This window comes from Bos grunniens, chromosome 9, assembly GCF_055505025.1.
Source record: "Bos grunniens cultivar Pamir isolate PY7600 chromosome 9, Bosgru_T2T1.0, whole genome shotgun sequence".
Classification (NCBI taxonomy): domain Eukaryota; kingdom Metazoa; phylum Chordata; class Mammalia; order Artiodactyla; family Bovidae; genus Bos; species Bos grunniens.
In genome coordinates, this window is record NC_141173.1 from 40,669,775 (window position 1) to 40,695,345 (window position 25,571).

At 43.9% G+C, this 25,571-nt stretch overlaps 1 protein-coding gene across 7 annotated transcripts in view; it reads left to right on the forward strand.

Annotated features, from left to right (window-relative positions):
* The first annotated feature begins 5,736 nt into the window (after positions 1 to 5,736).
* Positions 5,737 to 25,571, forward strand: part of SLC22A16 (solute carrier family 22 member 16) — a 35,834-nt gene continuing 15,999 nt past the window's right edge. For 2 of the 7 annotated variants that reach the window (XM_086317335.1, XM_086317334.1), the window contains exons 1-4: positions 5,737 to 6,491; positions 11,508 to 11,987; positions 15,668 to 15,785; positions 21,017 to 21,548. In XM_086317335.1, the coding sequence (XP_086173461.1) occupies positions 6,439 to 6,491; positions 11,508 to 11,987; positions 15,668 to 15,785; positions 21,017 to 21,548 (1,183 nt within the window). In that variant the 5' untranslated portion in view covers positions 5,737 to 6,438. Of the gene's footprint in view, positions 6,492 to 6,666; positions 6,976 to 11,507; positions 11,988 to 15,667; positions 15,786 to 21,016; positions 21,549 to 21,749; positions 21,919 to 25,571 lie in introns of those variants that run through there. The other 5 variants (XM_086317339.1, XM_086317338.1, XM_086317340.1 and 2 more) reach the window with 4 other exon arrangements.

The following is a 25,571-nucleotide window of genomic DNA, read 5'->3' on the forward strand; positions in this document are numbered from 1 at the left end:
CAGGGTTCTAACCTGAGTTTTCTGCATGGACAGGTGGATTCTTTATCAATGAGCCACCAGAGAAGCCCACATTCGGGTAACCAAGTTGGTATTTGCAGAGTTGGAGAATTAGATGTTGGTATGAGGAAAACACCCACACATTTCATGTCAGAAGTGTTCTATGATATATAGAAAACTATAAAACACTGATGAAAGAAATCAAAGATGACACAAATAGATGGAGAAAATACCATGTTCATGGATCGGAAGAATCAATATAGTGAAAATGAGTATACTACCCAAAGCAATCTATAGATTCAATGCAATCCCTATCAAGCTACCAATGGTATTTTTCACAGAACAAGAGGGCAATGGCACCCCACTCCAGTACTGTTGCCTGGAAAATCCCATGGATGGAGGAGCCTGGTAGGCTGCAGTCCATGGGGTCGCAAAGAGTCGGACACGACTGAGCAACTTCACTTTCACTTTCCACTTTCCACTTTCATGCATTGGAGAAGGAAATGGCAACCCACTCCAGTGTTCTTGCCTGGAGAATCCCTTGGATGGAGAAGCCTGGTAGGCTGCAGTCCATGGGGTCACACAGAGTCGGACATGATTGAAGCGACTTAGCAATTAGAACAAATAATTTCCATAATTTGTGTGGAAACACAAAAAAACCTTGAATAGCCAAAGCAATCTTGAGAAAGAAGAATGGAATGGGAGGAATCAACCTGCCTGACTTCAGACAATACCACAAATCTACAGTCATCAAGACAGTATGGTAGTGGCACAAAGATAGAAATATAGATCAATGAAGCAAAATAGAAAGCCCAGAGATGAATGCCAGCACCTGCGGACACCTTATCTTTGACAAAGGAGGCAAAAATATACAATGAAGTATAGACAATCGCTTTAGCAAGTGGTGCTGGGAAAAGTGGTCAACTACCTGTAAAAGAATGAAACTAGAACACTTTCTAACACCATGCACAAAAATAAACTCAAAATGGATTATAGATCTAAATGTAAAACCAGAAACTATAAAACTTCTAGAGGAAAACATAGGCAGAACACTCTGACATAATCACAGCAAGATCCTCTATGACCCACCTCCCAGAGTAATGGAAATAAAAGCAAAAATAAACAAATGAGACCTAATTAAACTTAAAAGCTTTTACACAATGAAGGAAACTATAAGCAAGGTGAAAAGACAGCCTTCAGAATGGGAGAAAATAATAGCAAATGAAACAACTGACAAAGAGTTAATCTCAAAAATATACAAGCAGCTCATGCAGCTCAATACCAGAAAAACAAATGACCCAATCAAAAAATGGGCCAAAGAACTAAATAGACATTTCTTCAAAGAAGACATAAAGATGGCTAACAAACACATGAAAAGATGTTTAACATCACTCACTACCAGATAAATGCAAAATCAAAACCACAATGAGGTATCATCTCACGCTGGTCAGAATGGCTGCCATCAAAAAGTCTACAAACAATAAATGCTGGAGAGGATGTGGAGAAAGGGAACCCTTTTACACTATTGGTGGGAATGCAAACTAGTACAGCCACTATGGAGAACAGTGTGGAGATTCCTTAAAAAACTGGAAATAGAACTGCCATATAACAAGCATGACCATCCCCATGGAATAGACCATACCCTTGGAAAAGAAATGTGAAAAAGCAAAATGGCTGTCTGGGGAGGCCTTACAAATAGCTGTGAAAAGAAGAGAAGCGAAAAGCAAAGGAGAAAACGAAAGATATAAGCATCTGAATGCAGAGTTCCAAAGAAGAGCAAGGAGAGATAAGAAAGCCTTCCTCAGTGATCAATGCAAAGAAATAGAGGAAAACAACAGAATGGGAAAGACTAGAGATCTCTTCAAGAGAATTAGAGATACCAAGGGAACATTTCATGCAAAGATGGGCTCGATAAAGGACAGAAATGGTATGGACCTAACAGAAGCAGAAGATATTAAGAAGAGATGGCAAGAATACACAGAAGAACTGTACAAAAAAGATTTCACGACCCAGATAATCACGATGGTGTGATCACTGACCTAGAGCCAGACATCCTGGAATGTGAAGTCAAGTGGGCCTTAGAAAGCATCACTATGAACAAAGCTAGTGAAAGTGATGGAATTCCAGTTGAGCTATTTCAAATCCTAAAGGATGATGCTGTGAAAGTGCTGCACTCAATATGTCAGCAAATTTGGAAAACTCAGCAGTGGCCACAGGACTGGAAAAGGTCAGTTTTCATTCCAATCCCAAAGAAAGGCAATGCCAAAGACTGCTCAAACTACCGCACATTGCACTCATCTCACACACTAGTAAAGCAATGCTCAAAATTCTCCAAGCCAGACTTCAGCAATATGTGAACTATGAACTTCCAGATGTTCAAGCTGGTTTTAGAAAAGGCAGAGGAACCAGAGATCAAATTGCCAACATCTGCTGGATCATGGAAAAAGCAAGAGAGTTCCAGAAAAACATCTATTTCTGCTTTATTGACTATGCCAAAGCCTTTGACTGTGTGGATCACAATAAACTGTGGAAAATTCTGAAAGAGATGGGAATACCAGACCCCCTGACCTGCCTCTTGAGAAACCTGTATGCAGGTCAGGAAGCAACAGTTAGAACTGGACATGGAACAACAGACTGGTTCCAAATAGGAATAGGAGTATGTCAAGGCTGTATATTGTCACCCTGCTTATTTAACTTCTATGCAGAGTAAATCATCAGAAACGCTGGATTGGAAGAAGCACAAGCTGGAATCAAGATTGCCGGGAGAAATATCAATAACCTCAGATATGCAGATGACATCACCCTTATGGCAGAAAGTGAAGAGGAACTTAAAAGCCTCTTGTTGAAAGTGAAAGAGGAGAGTGAAAAAGTTGGCTTGAAGCTCAACATTCAGAAAACTAAGATCACAGCATCTGGTCCCATCGATTCATGGGAAATAGATAGGGAAACAGTGGAAACAGTGTCAGACTTTTTTTTTTTGGCTCCAAAATCACTGCAGATGGTGATTGCAGCCATGAAATTCGAAGACGCTTACTCCTTGGAAGGAAAGTTATGACCAACCTAGATAGCATATAAAAAGCAGAGACATTACTTTGCCAACAAAGGTCTATCTAGTCAAGGCTATGGTTTTTCCAGTGGTCATGTGTGGATGTGAGAGTTGGACTGTGAAGAAAGCTGAGCACCGAAGAATTGGTGCTTTTGAACTATGGTGTTGGAGAAGACTCTTGAGAGTCCCTTGGACTGCAAGGAGATCCAACCAGTCCATCCTAAAGGAGATCAGTCCTGGGTGTTCATTGGAAGGACTGATGCTAAAGCTGAAACTCCAATACTTTGGCCACCTCATGCGAAGAGTTGACTCATTGGAAAAGAATCTGATGCTGGGAGGGATTGGGGGTAAGAGGAGAAGGGGATGATAGAGGATGAGATGGCTGGATTGCATCATCGATTTGATGGACATGAGTTTGAGTGAACTCCAGGAGTTGGTGATGGACAGGGAGGCCTGGCATGCTGCGATTCATGGGGTGGCAAAGAGTCAACTGAGCGACTGAACTGAACTGACTGATGACCCAGCAATCCCACTGCTGGGCATACACACTGAGGAAACCAGAATTGAAAGAGACATGTGTACCCCAGTGTTCATTGCAGCACTGTTTACAATAGCTAGGACATGGAAGCAACTTAGATGTCCATCGACAGATGAGTAGATAAGAAAGTTGTGGTACATATACACAATGGAATATTACTCAGCTATTAAAAAGAATGCATTTGAGTCAGTTCTAATGAAGTGGATGAAACTGGAGCCTATTACACAGAGTGAAGTAAGTCAGAAAGAAAAATACCAATACAATATATTAATGCACATATGTGGAATTTAGAAAGATGGTAACAATGATCCTAAGTGCAAGACAGCAAAGGAGACAAAGATATAAAAAACAGTCTTTTGGACTCTGTGGGAGAAGGCAAGTGTGGGATGATTTGAGAGAATTGCATTGAAACATGTATATCACCATATGTAAAATAGATGACTAGTCCAAGTTTGATGCATGAAATAGGGTACTCAAAGCTGGTGCACTGGGATAACCCAGAAGGATGGGATAGGGAGGGAGGTAGAGGAGAGTTCGGGACAGGGGAATACATGTACACCCATGGCTGATTCATGTTGATGTGTGGCAAAAACCACCACAATATTGTAAAGTAATTAGCCTCCAGTTAAAATAAATAAATTAATTTAAAAAAGAGAAGTGTTCTATGGGCAGAAACAGATCCTAATACTTTCTATTCCTGGTTTGTTGAGTGTTTTTATTATGAAAGGGTGTTCGGGTTTTTGCCAAATTCTAATTTTTTTTTGGTATCTATTGAGATGATTATATGGTTTTTCCTTTTTAGTTTGTCATTATGGTGAATTTTATTGATTGATTTTTCAGATGTTAAATGACTCTTGCTTTCTTGGGGTAAACCTTACTTGGTCATGATGTATTGTCTTTTTTATATAAAGATGCATTCAATTTGCTAAAATTTTGTTAAGAATATTTTATATCTATGCTCATGAGGTATATTGGTTTGTAGTTTTCTTATGTCCTGCCTGGTTCTGGTATCAGGGTAATAGAATGAGTTGGGAAGTATTCCCTACTCTTCAGTTTTCTTGAAGAGTATGTGTGTGCTGAATAAGTATTGTTTCTTTCTTAAATGTCTGGGCCTGGGGTTTTCTTTGTGGGGAGTTTTAAATTATTTATTTATTCATTTTTGCCTGTGCTGGGTCTTGGCTGCAGCACATGGGCTTTCCCTAGTTGGAGTGCAAGGTCTCCAGAGCGCGAGGGCTCAGTAGCTGAGTCTTAGCTGTGGCTTAGCCCCACGGCATGTGGGATCTTAGTTCTCCTACCAGGGGACTGAATCCATGTCTCCTGCTGCTGCTGCTGCTAAGTCACTTCAGTTGTGTCCGACTCTGTGTGACCCCAGAGACGGCAGCCCACCAGGCTCCTCCGTCCCTGGGATTCTCCAGGCAAGAACGCTGGAGTGGGTTGCCATTTCCTTCTCCAATGCATGAAAGTGAAAAGTGAAAGTGAAGTCACTCAGTTGTGTCCGACTCTTAGCAACCCCATGGACTGCAGCCCACCAGGCTCCTCCGTCCATGGGATTTTCCAGGCCAAGAGTATTGGAGTGCGTGCCATTGCCTCATGTCTCCTGCATTGGAAGGCAAATTCTCAACCACTGGACCACCAGAGAAGTCCTTGAAGGAAGGTTTTCAACTACACATACAATTTCTTTAATAAATACAGAGCTGTTTTGGTTATCTTTTTTTTGTTTGTTTTCTTGAGTGGGTGTTTGTAGTTTGTGTCCTTCTAGGAATTTGTTCTTTTTATCTGTGTTGTGCTATTTCTATTTGCTGTAATCAGAACAGCAGAGCTATTTCCCCATAGTTCTCCTTGCCCCCAACCCCCCATATCTTTTCCAGGTAAATCTCCTATTGGTGCTTTGAAACAATATAGGGTCTTGACTGGGCCCTGTGGTTCCCATCTTTCCCTCCTAGGGTCAGCTTTTGCCCAAACTTCTCACTCTCACTCTGTCCTCCTCTCCCCACCACTTGAACCTCCCAAGCAACCTTTGCAAGCTTAAGACTTTCTGGTTAGCAAGAATCTACCCAATTATAAAAAAAATCCATTCCAAATTGCTTATTATTTAATGGATTAATCATTCCAGTAGTATTTGCATTTCAAAAGAAAATAGAATTATTCATAGCAAAAATAAATCTTTAATGGTGTTATTTCCGGCTCTGTGGCAAGTAGGTGAGGGAAGTACTTTGGGTGATGGGCTTTCCTCTCTTTCTAGTGTAAGTTGGCTCTTTTCGCTATTCTTTTTGTTTCTACCCAGGGAGTTCCCTTTGCCCTTCGGTTATGACAAGATGTTTCACACAGTTCTGCAAGATCCTGCCACTTCTCAGGGTCATCAGAATCCATTCTTTGTGCTCTGCTCTTGTAGGCCCCAAACGGGTGGACTTCTCTCAGAAAACGATGTTTGTGCCCAAGAGTGGAGTCTGCGTTCCCCACCTTGGGCTGCCGGGCGGACCACCCTTCCCAGGCACCGGCGCGCCTCTCGAGAGCGGCGACCGAAACAGACGCGGTGTTAAGGGTCTGATGGGGCGGCGGGGAGGGCGCGGGAAGTGGCGGGTCTGGGGATGGGCGCACCGTGCCACCGCGGGCTCCGGGAGCACGGCGCGCCGCGCAAGAGGCTGCGGCGGCGGGGACTCGCTAGAAGGGAAGACAGAGGAACAGAGCCTGGCCCCGCGCGCGGCTCGAGCCCTTTGACGCGCGGGAGACGCCAAAGCCGGGGCGGGCGGGCCGGCGGGGGCCGGGCGGGGCGGGGCAGGGCACCGCTGTGCCCGTAGTCCCCGGCACTAGGCGAGCTTGGCGCGTCCCGCTTCGGAGCGTGGTGCACGGCGGCACCATGGGGTCCAGCAACTTGGAGCTGATTTTTGACAGCGTAGGGCACTTCGGCAGGTAGGGAGATGGGGTAGGGGTGGAGAGGGAGGACGGTGCCGGGGGAGCCGGAGCCACGTGGGTGGAGGCGCCGGTGGGGTCTGTTTCTTTCCGTTGCGGTGGGGTTCTTGCGCGCGCAGAGCTCGCGATCCGAACACATCTCCCCACCCCTCCTTTCCGGGAAAAGTCCGGAGGCCTGGGTCTTGATTCTTGGCCCCGGACCAGGGCCAGTTCGAGATCCTCTCGAACTCTGGCGGCCGGACGCCCCCAGAGCGAGCCGCGGGCGCTGGGGGCTCGCTTCGGGAGTGGTGTGTGCGGGGTCCCCCGGCGCGCCCTCTGCCGGTGCCGGAGTCCGAAGCCCCGGCTGCAGAAGCCAGGTCACAGGAGGAACGCCTGTTCTTGGCAGCTCATTTCTCTTATCTGCCATATGGGCTCCTCTTTCACTTCCCCAGACGGCTGCTGTCCCGCCCCAACCCGTGGTGGAGTCTCCTTCAGTGCCTGGCAGGTATTGAATTGCTCTAGGAACAACCGTTTAAAGTTTGTTCGTTCTTTTTCTGTGTGTGTGTGTGTGTGTGTGTGTGTGTGTGTGTGTGTGTTTTCGATTTATGGAAACCTAGTATGTGCCAACTACACAGTGCGGAATCTTACAAAGGGGTGGGGGTGAATCCTTATTTTAATGATTGGGAAACTGAGGCTGGGTCAAGGACCCACAGCTACTGCAGGGTGGGACCTAGGTTTGACCTTTGTATGATTGTCACCCTCTTTTCATTTGTCAAATTAATTAAAAAAATTTAAAGTGTATTCATTCATTTATTTATTCATTCATTCTTGGAATACTACTTTGACCCAGAACGTTTTGGGAGAAGGGGTAGCTGGGCGAGGAGCCATAGAAAGTGTGGATCCAGAGGTTTGGGGCTCAGTCTGAATCCTGGCCTGCCACTCACTGCTAAGGTGACCCTGGGAATACTGTGTCTCAGTTTCCTATGCACAAAGTGAGAATTATAATCATTCCTGCCTTTAGCTCCCTTCCACGCTCGTGATGAAGAGCTGGTGCTGTGCTGTTCTCCAGGGTGAAAAGTTGCACAGATGTTGGTTATGATTCCCAGTGTCCACAAGAAAAGAGTGGTGAAGCAGGCCGGGAAGGGGCAGGAGGCCCCAACTCTCCCCTACTTCCTCCTGATACCTGCATTATTGAATGTTCAGTTGTGCCCGGCTCTGTCCTAAGTTTTTTGTACATGTTACCTTCTTTTACCTTCACCGCAGCCCTTTGAGACTAGTGGTAATCACTCTCATTTTACACATGAGGAAACCAGGTCTTGCACCTAAATCACAAATCTTAGTAGCAGAGCAGAATTCGATGTCGTTGGATGTCCATTGGCCTCCGCAGCCCATGCTGTCAACTAGATGCTCTCCTGAGTGCAACCCTGGGATTCAGCCAGGTCCTTCATTTATTATCTCATCTTATCTTCCTTGAAGCAGAATAGCATAGGGATTACAAAATCAGCTCTGGGAATGGATGTCCAAGTTCCAATCCTGGCTTACCACGTATTAACTATATGGTCTTGCGCATTTGACTTACCACTTCCTCATCTGTAAAATGGGGGTAATGATAGTACTACACATGTTTGTTATAAGGACTCCACATGCAGCTCTCATTTCATCCTCATGATAACCTTAAGAGGTAGTAGTTACTAATACCATTCTTTCCCCATGTATTTTAGGGATTAATCACCATACTCAGGAGCTGTAACAAAGAGACCCCTCAATTGGATTTTGTTTCTGGTAACTGTCCAGGGCAGTTGTGCTCCATGGTGTCATCCAGGGACCCAAGTGGGTGAGGCAACTCCACCATCCACAGCATCTGGGGCCGCTGCTCCGTGTCCTCACCCACATGGTCAGATGTAGCTCCGTGTGGTGGGAGAAAGGGAGAATGGGTCTGGGGAGACAGCTCTTAGCCAGTCACAGTAGAGTATGCAAATCTTATCATTCTGTAAGTTATCAATAAATCATGACTATTATTGTTACCTGAGTCCCCATTCTGGTAGGAAAGGTAGATTGGGAAAGCTACTTATAGGAAGGAAAAGGGTAACATGTCAATGCTTATAGCAAAAGGTGAAAATAGTGTGACCATATCATAGCAGCCCATATTTTCTCTGGCATTCACTCTCATTGGTCTCTTTATTGTCTATAAATAGAGAGGGAGGTTATCGTGTATTGTTATCTAGTCTTAAGGAAACCTAGCGACAGTGTTAAGTAGAAAGCCCTAATTGTCTCTCATTTCTCACTGGTCATTTCTAAGGTGAGGAAACACTGTCCAAATCACCTTTAAAAGAGGAAAGCAGGACACCTAAGAAGAATTACGTGTTGTTCAATACAAAATACAAGTTTGTATTGAAGTTACAAACTCTCCACGGTTTAAGCCCCATGTCAGAGGGAATTGAGGAAACTGAGATTCAGGAATAGTGTTGAGGGAACTAAGAGCCTGGATTTTTGAGTTATCTTGGAATAAAGACAGAGAGAGTTTAAAATTTCAGAGTTGGAATGATGAGCCTGTGGCTGACTTAGATGTATGGATATAGGTGGTGGCTTTTTTTTTTTTCAGTCAGTATATGACCCTTTACCCACTCCAGTGTTCTTGCCCGGAGAATCCCAGGGACGGCGGAGCCTGGTAGGCTGCCGTCTATGGGGTCGCATAGAGTCGTACATGACTGAAGTGACTTAGCAGCAGCATATGACCCTTTTAGGCTCTTTTTTGACTTCATCTTATGAACATCATAGTATCTAACACTTACACGTACATAAAGGGTAAGGATCTTGCCCAAAAGACCCAGGTGGTAAGTAACCGGAGACAAGCTTCAAACCTTGGTAGTCTGGTTCTGGAGTCCATACTGTTAACCACAGTGGTATAATACTAGTTATGTTTTACTGTGGGCTACCCAGGTAGTGCTAGTGTTAAAGAACTTGCCTGCCAATGTAGGAGACATAAGAGATGCAGGTTCAATCCCTAGGTGGGGAAGATACTGAAGGAGGGTGTGGAAGCCCACTCCAGTATTCTTGCCTAGAGAATCCCCATGGACAGAGGAGCCTGGCAGGCTACAGTCCATGGGGTCACAAAGAGTTAGACACGACTGAAGCGATTTAGCACATACACAGGCATGTTCTATTATATAGAATGATATCAATCTAGGACTGAATGTAATTTTTTTTACCTGTCACCCAGATAGCATAGGTCTGTTTCCTGGAGGTTCTGGTCATCTTTCTTTTACTTACCTCTGGTTTTCCTGTCTATTCTTTTTCCATTAGTGTTTCTCTTGGCTGTGGGCATAGTGATGTGTTGTGTCTAAGTCTGTTGTTCTGAAGGAGCCTTGGGCTGGGTAGACACTTGGTGGACAGCAATCTTTATAAGGGAGAAAATGATTTGTTAGAATGCTAGACACCTAAGGAAGTAGGATTTTCTTTTTTTTAGGAAGTTATCCCTGTGACTTCCCTGGTGGCTCAGGTGGTAAAGAATCCTCCTGCAACGCAGGAGACCTGGGCTTGATCCCTGGGTCGGGAAAATCCCCTGGAGAAGGGAATGGCAACCCACTCTAGTACTCTTGCCTGGAAAATTCCATGGACAGAGGAGCCTTGTGGGCTACAGTCCATGGAGTCACAAAGAGTCAAACATGACCAAGAGACTAAGCAGAGCACATCCTTGTGACAGGAAAAGGGAAATTTGAACTGAAAGTGTACTTAAGACCTTCTCAGCACCTGTGGGCGGGGCAGAGAAGACAGATCCTAGCTTCAGAGGCCTGCCAGGGGAGGTGCTCTGTTGGGGGGACTGGGTGTGAATGGAGAACGTGAATAGAGAACTCGTGCAGCTCTGTGGAAAAAACTAGTGACTACCATGGGGTTCAGGCTGGCTGGGGAAGGAATGAGGCCAGGAAGGTGGCAGTAAACCAGAGAAGCTGGTGGGCGCCAAAGGCTGGAGCCCCGAAGAGTGCCGGGGATGGGGCCAATGGGAGGGGCTCGGGAGCTGGGAGGATGGGAAGCTGTGGTCAGACAATGTGAGTTTTGCAGCAGGGAAGCCTCTCCAGGTGATGAGACTACTTAGGTACCAAACCTAAATGCCTCCAGGGGCAGGCAGGTAAACTTCACAAAAACAAAACAAACTTCACACACAAAAAAATCTGTTTGCTCTTTGTGGGGACTGTGTCGAGTTTGAGCACTGGAATTTGTGAAGTGGGGAGGAGTTGAAGTATAAAAATGTATGTCATATATGATGTATGTTACCTTCTCAGTCATATTCATAGGGTTGTCGTTATGGGATGCCTCTTAGGTCCCTAACAGGATTTGGTTGCAAATGGTGATTGTAGCCATGAAATTAGAAGACGCTTACTCCTTGGAAGGAAAGTTATGACCAACCTAGACAGCATATTAAAAAGCAGAGACATTACTTTGCCAACAAACGTCTGTCTAGTCAAGGCTATGGTTTTTCCAGTGGTCATGTATGGATGTGAGAGTTGGACTGCGAAGAAAGCTGAGCACCGAAGAATTGATGCTTTTGAACTGTGGTGTTGGAGAAGACTCTTGAGAGTCCCTTGGACTGCAAGGAGATCCAACCAGTCCATTCTAAAGGAGATCGTCCTAGGTGTTCTTTGGAAGGAATGATGCTAAAGCTGAAACTCCAGTACTTTGGCCACCTCATGCGAAGAGTTGACTCATTGGAAAAGACTCTGATGCTGGGAGGGATGGTGGGCAGGAGGAAAAGGGGAGGACAGAGGATGAGATGGCTGGATGGCATCACCGACTCAGTGGACGTGAGTTTGAGTGAACTCCGGGAGTTGGTGATGGACAGTGAGGCCTGGCATGCTGCGATTCATGGCGTCGCAGAGAGTCGGACATGACTGAGTGACTGAACTGAACTGAACTGATTCCTTTATTCAAGCTAAGCATAATGGAGACCCTTCTCCGTTTTTGCCTATGTGTGTGTGTGTGTGTGTGTTTTAGCCCATAGGTCAGCTATAATAACTTGTTTCTTTTCCTCTCTCTTTACAGATACCAAATATTCCTCTATTTTATATGTGCCTTCCAGAATATCTCTTGTGGTATCCACTACTTGGCTTCTGTGTTCTTGTCAGTGTCCCCCCAGCATACCTGTAGGCCCCCAGGCAATGTGAGTCAGGTTCTTTTCCAAGACCTCTCTACTTGGCAGTTGGAGGACATCTGGACCCAGTTCTCCGTAGGCCGTGAGGATCGCATTCTCGTGCAGCTGCAGGATGGGGAGATCTGGGAGCTTACCAGCTGTCAGAGGTTCCGGAGGGATGACCAGTCGAGCCTGGACTATGAGTACAGCGGCCAGAAGAGCAGCTTCCCTTGCTTGGATGGCTACATCTACGACAGAAGCAAGTGGCTCAGCACTGTGGTGACCCAGTGGGACCTGGTGTGTAACCGAGAGTGGTTTGGAAGGCTGATCCAGCCCACGTTTATGTTTGGAGTCCTGCTGGGAGCAGTGATCTTTGGCTACCTCTCCGACAGGTAACGTGAAGTCTTTTGTATTGTTTCATCCATCCATCAGTGTAGGGTTCGTTTTCTCATCTCATTGTCTTAGGGGACAGGGAATTATGTTCAAAACTTTAGTCATTTTCATACTTCCTATCTAAATACGTACTTCTTTGCTGATCTGGTATTTAGGGACACAAAATAACATTAAGGGGATGGGTTCTGAAGACAGTCCGCCTGTGTTCTGCCATTAGCTGTGGACCTTGGCTCATTGCCTGACCTGCATTTCAGAATCTTGTGTGTAAGCTGGCAATGAAAATAACAATACTCGTCTCAGAGGGTTATTGCAAAATTAACACAGAAAAAGTACCTTGGACATATAACCACTCAGTAGCTACTGGTTATTACTTTGAACATTTTTTCTTTAAATAGACTTGCTTTTTAGGAGGATAGTCTGGCCTTATGCAGTGATGTCTATGAAATTTTGTGATGTAGCAACCAAATTTTTAAAAAATATACTTTAAAATGAACATATAGCTCTTAAAATAAGGCAGAGTTCGTCTGTGTATGGACATGGACCACACTTTTAGTGCCTGTCCCAGAGCACAGAGATAAACTTATTTATTTGACACCATAGTTGTGAATTTTACAGGCATGTCCTGGGCACTGGGAACCTAAATACAACTGATTAGGTCGGAAATCCCTGCCCTCAGTGTGTGCTAGTCACATGGGACCAACAAACACATCGAAAGAAAAATTACAGGGCTTTGTTGTGTCTGGGGCCACATTAGAAGTGAAGGCCATGGAGACAAGACTACTGCTGCTAAGTCGCTTCAGTCGTGTCCAACTCTGTGTGACCCCGTAGACGGCAGCCCACCAGGCTCCGCCGTCCCTGGGATTCTCCAGGCAAGAACGCTGGAGTGGGTTGCCATTTCCTTCTCCAATGCAGGAAAGTGAAAAGTGAAAGTGAAGTCGCTCAGTCGCTCATAGCCTTAGCGACCCCATGGACTGCAGCCCACCAGACTCCTCCATCCATGGATTTTCCAGGCAAGAGTACTGCAGTGGGGTGCCATTGCCTTCTCCACTGTGGAAGCCTAAAGGGAGGAGGACCCAAGTCTTTCCCCCCACCTCCCACATCCCCTTCAGGAGATGGGGTTTGAATAATGAAATTGCAACAGAAGTGGAGTCTATTAGTAAAATAGTTATTATTTGGTGACTGAAGTTACCATTTCAGTTTTTAAGAATCTTCTGCTTCATAAACTTCCTGGGAAGGATGGAAGTTGGGTTGTCAGTGGGGAGAGGAGCAAAACAGGAGTCAAGGAGATAGGTAGTCCCTTTTGGAAAGTCCATCAGTGAAGGAAATGCAAGATGCAAGGTGGCTACAGGAATGATGGGGATCCAGAGAAGGTTCTTGTCTTTGGCTAGAAGAGACTTCAACTGAAAGGGAGGAGTCAGAGGAGTAATTGGTAGAAGTAATTGGTAGAATAAGGCCTCAGAGGAGATGGGAAGAGACATGATCCAATACAAAGATTGCAGAATGTATTTGAAGAGAAAAGGGTGTGTGTCTCTGGACAGGAGGGAAGGAAAAAAGGCTGCAGGCAGCAGCAGGTCTTGTTGGCAGCTGGGCAGAGCAGGAAATTGCAGAGCTTTCTCTTTGATGTTCTCTGTTCTCTGCTCACCATCAAGAGAGTTGCTCATCTGTTACAGAGAACAAAAACGTTGTGGGTAGAAGAGGGATGGATGAAAATAGTTTAAAATGACATTCAGGGCTCAAATGAGATTGGGAAACCTTTATATGTAGGGCCAACAATCCCTGCTAGTGCCCATGGGAGCAGAGCAGGCTGAGGCTGTGAATTTGACAGTTTCCAATTTGCTTACATACTCTCTGCCACAATGGGCAAACCTGTTGCTTAGAATCTCAGGACTGTATTCTTTTGCCTTAAAATGATCTGTCAGGGACTTCTCACAGGGAGAAAATATTTGCAAATCATATAGCTAATGACAGTCCAGTATCTAGAATACATAAAATACTCTTATAACTCAACAATAAAAACACCAATAACCCAATTCAAAAATGGACAAATGATTTGGATGGATATTTTGCCAAAGAATATATACAAATGGCCAATAAGCACATATAAAAATGTTCAACATCAATAACCATTAGGGAAATGTAAATCAATACTATAGTGAGATACCCCTGGTCACTAGAATGGCTGTAATCAAAAAGATAGTTAATAACAAGTGTTGTCAGTAACAAGTGTGGATATGGAGAAATTGGTGGGATGGTAGAATTAGGGCAGCCACCCTGGAAAACAGTTTGGCAGCTCCTCAAAAATTAAACATAAAGTTAGCATATGACCCAGCAATTCCACCCCTAGGTACATATCCAGGAGAATTGAAAACATAACTTGACATAAAATCTTGTTCACAAATGTTCATGGCAGCATTATTCCCTATAGCCAAAAAAGTGGAAACAATGTCCAAATGTCCATCTAGGGATGAATGGATGAACAAAACATGGTATAGCCATGCAATGGAATATTGTGTGTTAGTTGCTCAGTCGTGTCTGACTTGTTTGTGACCCCGTGGACTGTAGACCACCAGGCTTCTCTGTCCATGGAATTCTCCAGGCAAGAATACAGGAGTGGGTTGCCATTCCCTTCTCCAATGGAATGTTACGAGTCATAAAAAGGAATGAAGTACAGTAACATGGATGAACCTTGAAAGCATAATAAAATAAGCCAGGTCTTATAGTGTGCAATTCCATTTATATAGAATGTCCAGAAGAGGCAACTCTATAAAGACAGAAAGTAGATTGTGACTGTCAGGGGACAGAGGGAACAGAGAATAAGAAATGATGATTCCTGGGTGCAGAGTTTCTTTTTGGAGGGATGAAAATGTCTTGGAACTAGATAGTGATGAGTTGCACAACTCTGTGAATCCACTAAAAAGCCACTGAATTGTATACTTTAAAACTGTGGTCCCCAGCCTTTTTGACATCAGGGACTGGTTTCATGGAAGACAATTTTCCCATGGACCAGGGAAGGTGGGGGACGGTTTCAGGATGATTCAAGTGCATTATGTTTATTGTGCACTTTATTTCTATTCTAATGCTGCTGCCGATCTGATCTGACAGGAGGTACAGGTCTGCGGCCTGAAGGTTGGGGATCCCTGCTTTAAAAGACTGGATTTTATATCATGTGAATTACATCTCACTTTTTAAATCTGCAGGCATGTAATTGTTATTTGTTTGCTTTTTAAAGAAGGAAATACCCTTCCTAATTATGAAAATATAGGGCAAATAGGCAACTTATTCTACTAGCAGAATGTCGCTAGACTTCTGTTTTTAGAGGGACTTGTTAAGAGTTGCCTCCCCCTTGGTGGGCAGAGCCAGCCCAGCAGGGAAGATGACCCAGCAGGTAACAGAGCATGTCCTGACAGGGAAAGGACAGATCTTCCCTCTCCTTGGTCCTTTGGGGACCACCCAGAGTGATCGTGTGTGTATATTCGCAGCTCAGGTGGAGACTTGGCCACTGAAAAACTGGCCTTTTGAAAAAATTGTGTGTTAACTCATGATTTACCCAAAGTAAATAAGTCAAATACATAAGCTACTAAAAATATAGGTAAAATTTATCTTTCTTGAATTAGAGTGGATGTTTTAAACTGTTGCAGCCACACCTTGCTCCTTCCACTGTGTGATTCTTATTTTTCAGGGCAGGAAGACGACTTGTTTTGTGGGCCTCAAGCACCGGTGTATTTTTGTTTGGCATAGCGGCGGCATTCACATTTGATTATTACAGCTTCATAGTCGCACGCTTTCTTCTTGCTATCGTGAGTTGGGTTGTTGTTGGGGTTTCTGTTTGTTTGTTTGTTTTTGCCTCTTTAATTCCACTGCAGTATTTTTATATTAAACCTTAACTCTCTTAGTTGTGCTTATTGAGAATCTAGTGAGATAGAGATCAAGGACTAATCTTTGTTCACTGCCCAAGTCTTTCTGTAGAATATTAGTGCCCTGGAGAAGGCAATGGCACCCTACTCCAGTACTCTTGCCTGGAAAATCCCATGGACGGAGGAGCCTGGTAGGCCGCAGTCCATGGGGTCGCTGAGGGTCAGACACGACTGAGCAACTTCACTTTCACGTTTCACTTTCATGCATTGGAGAAGGAAATGGCAACCCACTCCAGTGTTCTTGCCTGGAGAATCCCAGGGACGGGGGAGCCTGGTGGGCTGCCGTCTCTGGGGTCGCACAGAGTCGGACACAACTGAAGTGACTTAGCAGCAGCAGCAGCATGCTTAGAATGGAAGCTGTTAAATGAAAAATTGTTGCTTAGCAGGCTGAAACATTTCATTTGACTCTGTGATCCACATTCTGTGCCTGACATGTGATCCACATTCCACCATTACTAGCAGCAGGGATCTGTGAGACATCACTTCCAGTTGGCAGTTTACTGGGGATTCTGGCCAACTGTTGTTGTTGTTTAGTTGCTCAGTCGTGTTCAACTCTTTTGCAACTCCATGGACTATAGCCCACCAGACTCCTCTGTCCATGAGAATCCCATGGATTCTCCAGGCAAGAATACTGGAGTGGATTGCCATTTCCTCCTCCAGGGGATCTTCTTGACCTAGGGATCGAACCCTCGTCTCCTGCATTGGCAGGCGTATTTTTTACCTCTGAGCCACTAGGAAGCCCATTCTAGCCAATACTGTAAGGCAAAAGATAGAGAAGAGACAGGGAAAACAAGAGGAAGAGAGGAAAGCACAAGGGGACAGAAAGAAAAAAAGTCATTGTTTATACCCACTACAAATAATAGCTACCAATTATTTTACTTCTGAGCAGTTATGTCAGTCTAAATGTATGCATGAGCCAAACAGACAGTTAAGGCATATTGTTAAGAATGTCATTTGTATAATGTGCAGGAAGGGTGAAAACAAAAGCTTCAGACCTTTTTGTTCTGGGGAACAGGAGAGGATAGTGGAAAGGGCATGTGTTTGAATTCCAGCATTGTCATATATTGGCTTCTCGGCTGTGTGACCTTGGGCAAATGCCTTATCCTCTTTGAACCTTAACTTCTGATCTGTAAACTGTAGAAAAGAATACCTATTTCACTGGGTTGTTACCAGGACTCACTTGAGATTCAGGGAAATGTCTGCAGTTCAGTACCTGGCATGGAGTAAAGCTGACTGTTGCTGGAAGTGGACCAGGGAGTTTCCACACTCAGCGAGGCTTCCGGACAGGCTCCACACTACCTCACAGCAGCAACAGCGATTCTCTTTGGAGGTCACTGTTCAAGGATAACAGAGTGAAGTTTTCTCTTCTGGAGGAGCTTGTGATCTTGCTGAACACAGAGCAGGGCATGCATCCCCTCTCACCGGAGCAGATGACCTAAGGGTGTGGGGAGAAGCCAAGGACTTCAACCTCAGAAGAAGAGGTCACTGTGCCCCCTCCAAGGGCAATGTGGTATATTCTCTTTTGGAGTCCTCATCAACAGCTAGGAGGGGCCCCTAAGAAGCCACACTTAGATGGTCAAGGATAGAAGGATTCATTAAAAACAATTTAGGAGATTCGAAGGTGTTGTATCTTTAAAAAGTGTAATATTTTGGGGAATGCAGAGAGTTTTTAACACAAGAGATAACAACCAGCATTTCTGTCTCCACTAAGGACAGAATAAGAGGAAATGACTCTGTAGCTTCAGGGTGAGGTTTGATAATAGACCTTCTGGTGGGAATGATTGTACAGCAGAGGCAAAGATAGGTCTTGAGAGAGTGTGGAGTCCTCTTTTGGAATAATTAAGAGAATAATTCTAAAATCTTCTTGGTCTTGCGAAATACCTTGAGTTGATTTCCAGAGCCAAGAAAATCAGACAGCCACCCATAGAATAAATACTTCTGTAAAATGTGGTATTAATTTTCTGTGGCTCTTTCCTTTGGTTTTTATGGGAAATATATTTGTGATGCAATTCTGATTAGGGAAGATGCAGGCAGATTCATTTACTCAGCATATTTATTGATCTACCTACAGTCATGCTAAGTAAACCTGACCAGGATGTTTCAATAACCCTATAGTGTAGCAGGAAGGCAAGATGCTGACGGACCATTGTAAAAAATCCATACAGTGTTGACAGTAAGGACCAGCAGTGGGGGGAGGGGCTCCACACAGTGGGGGATGGGATGGGGAGTCTAGAGAGTCAGGGTCTTTTTAGTCTGAGGGATAGGTGAGAGAAGAACCTTATAGGCAGAGGGAGTAGCAAGTGAGAAGGCCCAGAGATGTGAAGGAACTGAAGGTCTACATACCAGGAGAATAGAGAGGAGGTGAAATGCACGGTGAGGCTGAAGGAGAGAGAGCTGACTAGGCAGACCTTGTAAGATGACAAAGGGTTTGCCTGGTTTCCTAAAGGTAATGAGAATCCTCTGAAGGGGTTCGGTGAATTCAGTGGTGAAGTGGTCATTCTGACTGCTGTGTCGGAGGTGGGGTCAGGGTAGATGTGAGGAATTGAGTATTATTACTGGAGGTGACAGGTGCAAATGGGATCAAGGAGTCTTTTGGAATTATTCAGGCAGTTGTGCATAGATTGTTTGAACCCAGTGACAGAAGTAACTGGTAAAAGTGGGAGGGAACTCCGAAAGAACTGGCCTTGAAAAAAATATCTTGAGGACTGATGTTATAGCTTACCTTAGTGAGGAATTAAAGGGGAAATTTGTAGTGTTTGAAGGTTTAATTTTACCAAACCACTGGATTCTTCGATATGGGAAGCCTCATTATCAGGCTTCATTATCTGAGTCTTGCAATTACAAGGTTGCATGGGGAAATAAAAGCTCAAAATGTGCAACTGACCATTCATACAGTCATCCCTATCAAGCACCTCTCTGCTTACTGCTACTGGGCTAACCTCTTTCCAACTCTGATGCAAAATGAAATTGCAGATCTTACAAAAGATGCTAAGCTACAAAAAGTCTTTGAAAGCAGCGGGAGAAAACTGCCTGAATGCTACACAGATCCCTTGACCAACTGGGACCTGGTAGAGATAGACCAATTAACTTTTGAAGAAATGATATCCATAAAGATAATGACAAGACAAGCCTTCAAAAGAGTATGATTTGAATATCAAAGGATTAAGAGAGGACTTTGGGGAAGTCAGTGGTACCCCAGAATAATTTTTCAAAAATTAATTTTATGATTTAATTTATATTAATAAAAGTCAAATGTGAAATAATTTTGTAGAACTTCTAGTCCTTTCACCACCACCCTCCTCCACAAAAAAAATCCATTTGTTTCATTCTTTGTTTATTCCCTGAGTAGTCACATAGTGTTATTATAATCTGAATTTTGTTAAATTTAATATAGGCCTGCTTTTAAAATAAAGTTTTTCCTCCATTCTTTTTAATGTTCTAAAATGCATATTATATTATTTACCATCATAACTATTTTAAGTATTTACAGTTCAGTGATATTAAATACATTCATACTGTTGTACAACCATCCCCACCATCCAACTCCAGAATTCTTTTTGCCTTGCAAATCTGAAAGTCTATATTCATTAAACAGTAGCTCCCCATACTCCTTTCCCCCCCAGCCCCTAGCAACCACCATTCTACTTTCTGTCTCTGTGAATTTGACTACTCTAGATACTAGGCCTGATATAAATGGAATCATACAATATTTGTCTTTTTGTGATTGATTAGCTTATTTCACTTAGTGTAATGTCCTCAAAGTTAATTCATGTTGGAGCATATGTCAGAATATTCTTTTCTTAAAGCTAAATAATACTCCATTGTGTATTATCTATTCATCTGTTGATGGATTGCTGTTGATGGGAGCTTGGATTGCTTCCATATTTTAGCTACTGTGAATAAATAAGTGTAAAAATATTTCTTTGAGATCCCACTTTAAATTCTTTTGGGTATATTCCCATGGGATTTCTGGATCATAAGGCAATTATATTTTTAGTTTTTTGAGGACTCTCCATACTGTTTTCCATAGTGGTTGTACCATTTTACATTTCTGCCAACAGTGCATAAGGGTTCTGATTTCTCCATATCCTCACCAACACTTACTTTATTTTATTTTATACTAGCCATCCTAATGTCCATGAGGTGGCATATCAAATCATGATTTTGATTTGCATTTAACCTAATGATTAGTGATGCTGAGCATCTTTTCGTTGCTTAATGGCCATTCCTGTATTTTCTTTGGAGGAATCCAAGCCCATTGTTGAATTTGATTGTTTGTTTGGTTAGCAGATATTTGGTCCTATCCAAACCATCCATAAGACATTTGGTCCATGCCAAAAGGTAGTTGATATCTGATCTTATCCAAAACCATTTGGCTTAGACCAAATATACTTATAGGTCTTTTGGGTAGGACCAAATTTCCAGGACCTTTTGGTGTGGACTGAATGTTTTATGAATGTTTCTGACAGGACCAAATATCATGTAAGGTTTTGTTTTATTGTTGAGTTTTAGAAGTTCTCTGTGTATTCTGGATATTAGTCTCTTATCAGATATATGATTTGCACATCTCTTGTTCCATAAGTTGCCTTTTCACTCCACTGATAGTGTCTTTTGATGCAAAGACTGTTTTGAATTTCCCCGAAGTCCAATTTGTCTGTTTTTTGTTGTTGTTGTTGTTGTTGCATGTCAAAATGAAATTTTAATCAAATCTTTTTTCTTCTCACTAATTACTATATAAATGGTTTTTTCCCATTTAGAATTTAGGATTTAATAAAAAAGGCTTCTATGTATAGATAAATTAATACACATATTTGCAGGGACCTGAGATGTAAATTCACACTGTAAAGGAAATGAAGCAAAAGGCAGTGTCTAACATTTATATCACACAAAACCACTCAAGCTTTGCCTTTTGCAGTAGACAGGGTGTGGGGAGATGAGAGGACACGTTTAAAGAAGAAGGATGGATTGGATTAAATTCCATTGTATGAATGTGATATGGGTTTCAGAAAACAAAGCTTTCTTTTCTTTCTGGTGTGATTTGTAGAGGGTCAAACTCCTTAGTAGTTATGTGTGTGACCTTAAATCTGGCCCACCCTCCCTGCTTTGTTTTGCAGTCTGGAAGTGGCTATCTCGTGGTGGTGTTTGTCTATGTGACAGAATTTGTCGGCATGAAGTCTCGGACGTGGGCGTCCATCCACTTGCATTCCTTTTTTGCTTTTGGAACCATGGTGGTGGCTTTGACGGGCTACTTCGTCAGGACCTGGTGGATCTATCAGATAGTCCTCTCCTCCGTGACTGTCCCCTTTGTCTTGTGCTGTTGGATGCTCCCAGAGACACCTTTTTGGCTTATCTCAGGGGGAAAATATGAAGAAGCACAAAAAGTAATTGATACGATGGCCAAGTGGAATAGGACGAGACCCTGTAAACTGTCAGAAATTTTGTCACTGGATCACGATGGTTCTGCTGGTAATAAGCCCTCTCAAGTTGAGAAGCACACCCTGTCAGAACTGTTTTATGACTGGAGTATTGGAACAAGGACACTTATTCTTTGGCTGATTTGGTTCACAGGGTGTTTGGGGTTCTACACCTTCTCCTTGAATTCTGTTCATTTGGGAGGCAGTGAATATTTAAATCTCTTCCTTATGGGTAAGTGGTTAAACTATATTAAGTGTAGCTGCGAAGTGAAATTTCTACCAAGTTTTGAGAGTGTTTCTATTGTCTTTATTTCTACCAGGAACAACACTGCCGGCTATGTCATTATGGTCTTTTTTAGTATTTTGTGTGTGTGTGTGTGTGTGTGTGAGTAGCTCAGTCATGTCCAACTCTTTGCGACCCCATGGACTGTAGCCCTCCAGATACCTCTGTCCAGAATTTTCCAGGCAAGAATACTGGAGTGGGCAACCATTCCTTCTCCAGGAGATCTTCCTGACCCAGGGATTGAACCTAGGTCTCCTGCACTGCAGACAAATTCTTTACCATCTGAGACACCAGGGAAGCCCCTTTTAGTGTTACACAGGTATATATTTTCTTTTAAAAAATGCAAAATTGAAGACTTGAGTCCCTCCTTCCTTTCCTGCCTCTTCTTGCTTACTTCCTTCCTTTAAGCCCATTGCCATCCCAGAACTGTAGTTCAGAGGTACCTTCTATAACCTTTGGCCTGTACTTTCAGATTTCTTTTTATGCATCTCCATACATTTGTACAGATAAATGTTTTATATTTTAACATAAATGAGATTATTCACTACATATTGTTCTTTGCAAGTTTCATTCCTTTTAAAATTCAACATGTCTTGGAGATCTTCTGGCATCTTTCTACCTTCTAATTTAGGAATTTTAGTCAGTAAAATAACCTAAACACATGCAACTGTAGTTTATGATGTCATGCTTCTTTTAATTCAGTGGCGGGTTAAAATAGCTCTGAAGCTGTGATAGCCTGAGCTGAGTGTGACTCCTAACCAAATTCACACCAGACATGAGAGAATTATCAGAAATGCATTTGTGCAGCTGGTTATTTCTGTGTAGGCTACTTGCATTTGATATCATCCCCAGAAAAGTTTGCTTTAAAATTGTTATACATAAATATCATCCTTTCTCATTAAAGTGCTCTGATGAGACACCTGTTTTTGTTGATTCTAGCACAAAGAAATTATAAGTCATTTTAAGAAAAAGAACTACTCTTTTTTGAGAGGGGACAGACCAACAAGTTTATAAAAAGAGCCCATCTTGACTTCAAACACATTTTATGAACAAGTGAACGCATTCTATGTGTCAGTTTGAGAAACAGGGATTGAACCCGGGTCTCCCGCATTGTAGGCAGACGCTTTCCCATCTGAGCCACCAGGGAAGCCCAGTATTTCTAGAACAGAGCAGCAAATGGTAGCAGAATCAGGTGGGGTGGGGTGTGACATCGGGAAGTTTAGGAATGCTGGGGTTTTAGATCTTTATGATATAGTCTGTTCAATTTGATGGAGATGTATCACTTCTCAAGGAAACAGGCAATCTCATAAATATAAAAATGTTTCCAAGACAAATAGCATTGTTTTATAGCCACTGGGCTTCCCCGATGGCTCAGGAGTAAAAAAACCTACCGACAATGCAGGAGACGGGGGTTTGATCCCTGGGTCGGGAAGATCCCCTGGAGGAGAGTATGGCAACCCACTCCAGTATTCTTGCCTGGAGAATCCCATGGACAGAGGAGCCTGGTGGGCTACAGTCTACGGGGTTGCAAAGAGTCAGACAGGACTGAAGTGACTGAGCACGCACATAGTCTCTACTGCCTTTGCTTTTTTCATGTCATGACCCTTGCCAGTAGCCCTCTGCTTGTCAAGCTCTTCTAGTCAGTACTTTTGTGCTGTGCAAATTTTGAAGAAGTTTTCAGCTCCTGAGATGGTCAGGGGATTTCAGTTCAGGTTTTGTGCTACTTGCAGGTGATGAATGCTACAGTAGCCTCAGGACACACGTTTGGGGTTATATGGAGATAGGATCAGAATGGGGTCTGAGTGATTAGAGAGATTATACATTATAAAAGTGAAGAAAATAATGGCACATTGTCCTAATCCCAGAAGGGTTCATTGGTTGCACCATTTCTAGCCCATAGTCAAGTCAAAAATATAGACGCGGCATCTCTACAACAACTCAAGAAGAATCAAGGTGAAATATACTTGACAAGGTCTCTTCAGCTTTCCCAGTAGCTGTGCAGCTTTGCTGCTGCTGCTGCTAAGTCGCTTCAGTCGTGTCCGACTCTGTGTGACCCCATAGACGGCAGCCCACCAGATTCCCCATCCCTGGGATTCTCCAGGCAAGAACTGGAGTGGGTTGCCATTTCCTTCTCCAATGCATGAAAGTGAAAAGTGAAAGGGAAATCGCTCAGTCGTGTCCGACTCTTAGCGACCTCATGGACTGCAGCCTACCAGGCTCCTCCGTCCATGGGATTTTCCAGGCAAGAGTACTGGAGTGGGGTGCCATTGCCTAGGCTCCAGGAATTCAACTGGTGGCCTTGCACACAGTGCTGGAGAGAGGAGAGCCCTGAGTCAGACGTGGAGGGAATCACACATGAGGGAGGGAGGTGGCAGGAAAGGCTTGGCTCCCAAAGACCAGTCCCTGAGCTATCACTTACTCATTTGGCTCAAGTCATTTAGTGTTGGGAATGATTGAAGGTGGGAGGAGAAGGGGATGACAGAGGATGAGATGGTTGGATGGCATCACCAACTTAATGGACATGAGTTTGAGTAAGCTCCAGCAGTTGGTGATGGACAGGGAAGCCTGGCATGCTGCAGTCCATGGGGTCGCAAAGAGTTGGACAAAACTGAGCGACTGAACTTGGAGAAGACAATGGCACCCCACTCCAGTACTCTTGCCTGGAAAATCCCATGGATGGAGGAGCCTGGAAGGCTGCAGTCCATGGGGTCGCTGAGGGTCGGACATGACTGAGCGACTTCACTTTCACTTTTCACTTTCATGCTTTGGAGAAGGAAATGACAACCCACTCCAGTGTTCTTGCCTGGAGAATCCCAGGGACGGGGCATCCTGGTGGGCTGCCGTCTCTGGGGTCGCACAGAGTCGGACACGACTGAAGTGACTCAGCAGCAGCAGCAGCAGAGCGACTGAACTAAACTGACTAATTTAATGTTAGTTGGAAAGTGGAGGTGATAATCCAGGCCTATTCCTAGGAGGTTCTTTTGAGAATCATTGTTTTATTTGATCTTGAAAAGTCCTTAAAAAAAAAAAAAAGCAGAGTAATAGATGAACCTACTGTTTGGTCCAGATGCACCAGACCTTACAGCAGGGTCTGTGAAGGGGAGGCATTTTCTCTGGAGTTGTTTATTTCTCATGTTAATGAAGAGAAGGTCAAGGCTATGGTTTTTCCAGTGGTTATGTATGGATGTGAGAGTTGGACTGCGAAGAAAGCTGAGCGCCGAAGAATTGATGCTTTCGAACTGTGGTGTTGGAGAAGACTCTTGAGAGTCCCTTGGACTGCAAGGAGATCCAACCAGTCCATCCTAAAGGAGATCAGTCCTGGGTGTTCCTTGGGAGGACTGATGCTGAAGCTGAAACTCCAGTACTTTGGCCATCTCATGTGAAGAGTTGACTCATTGGAAAAGACCCTGATGCTGGGAGGGATTGGGGGCAGGAGGAGAAGGGGACGACAGAGGATGAGATGGCTGGATGGTATCACTGACTCGATGGACTTGAGTCTCAGTGAACTCCGGGAGTTGGTGATGGACAGGGAGGCCTGGCATGCTGGGATTCATGGGGTCACAAAGAGTCGGACATGACTGAGCGACTGAACTGAACTGAACTGAATTGAAGAGAAGGGAGACTCATCTCTCCAGAAGGGCTCAGAATGTTATTTTTTGTCTTTGCCCAGCCTTTTTTTTTTCCTGAGCAGCTGCAGCAGAGTTTAATTTCTGATGTACTGCTAACTCAGGAAATATGTATCCACCGCAGTGATATGTTCCCAAAGCCACAGAAGACATGGAGACCCAGACCTGCCAGTCCAGGTGCTAATAGCATTCTGTGGTTAAACAGGCAAGCGCACACCAGCCCTCAAAGGCAGTGGTGGGTAGCGTCCTGAGGTTAGGCAAGCTGTAGAGTGTCGAAAGAAGGGACCTTTCAGTTACGTGGACAATCTAGGCTAATAAGCAGTGACAAGTTCTCAGAGGCTACTGG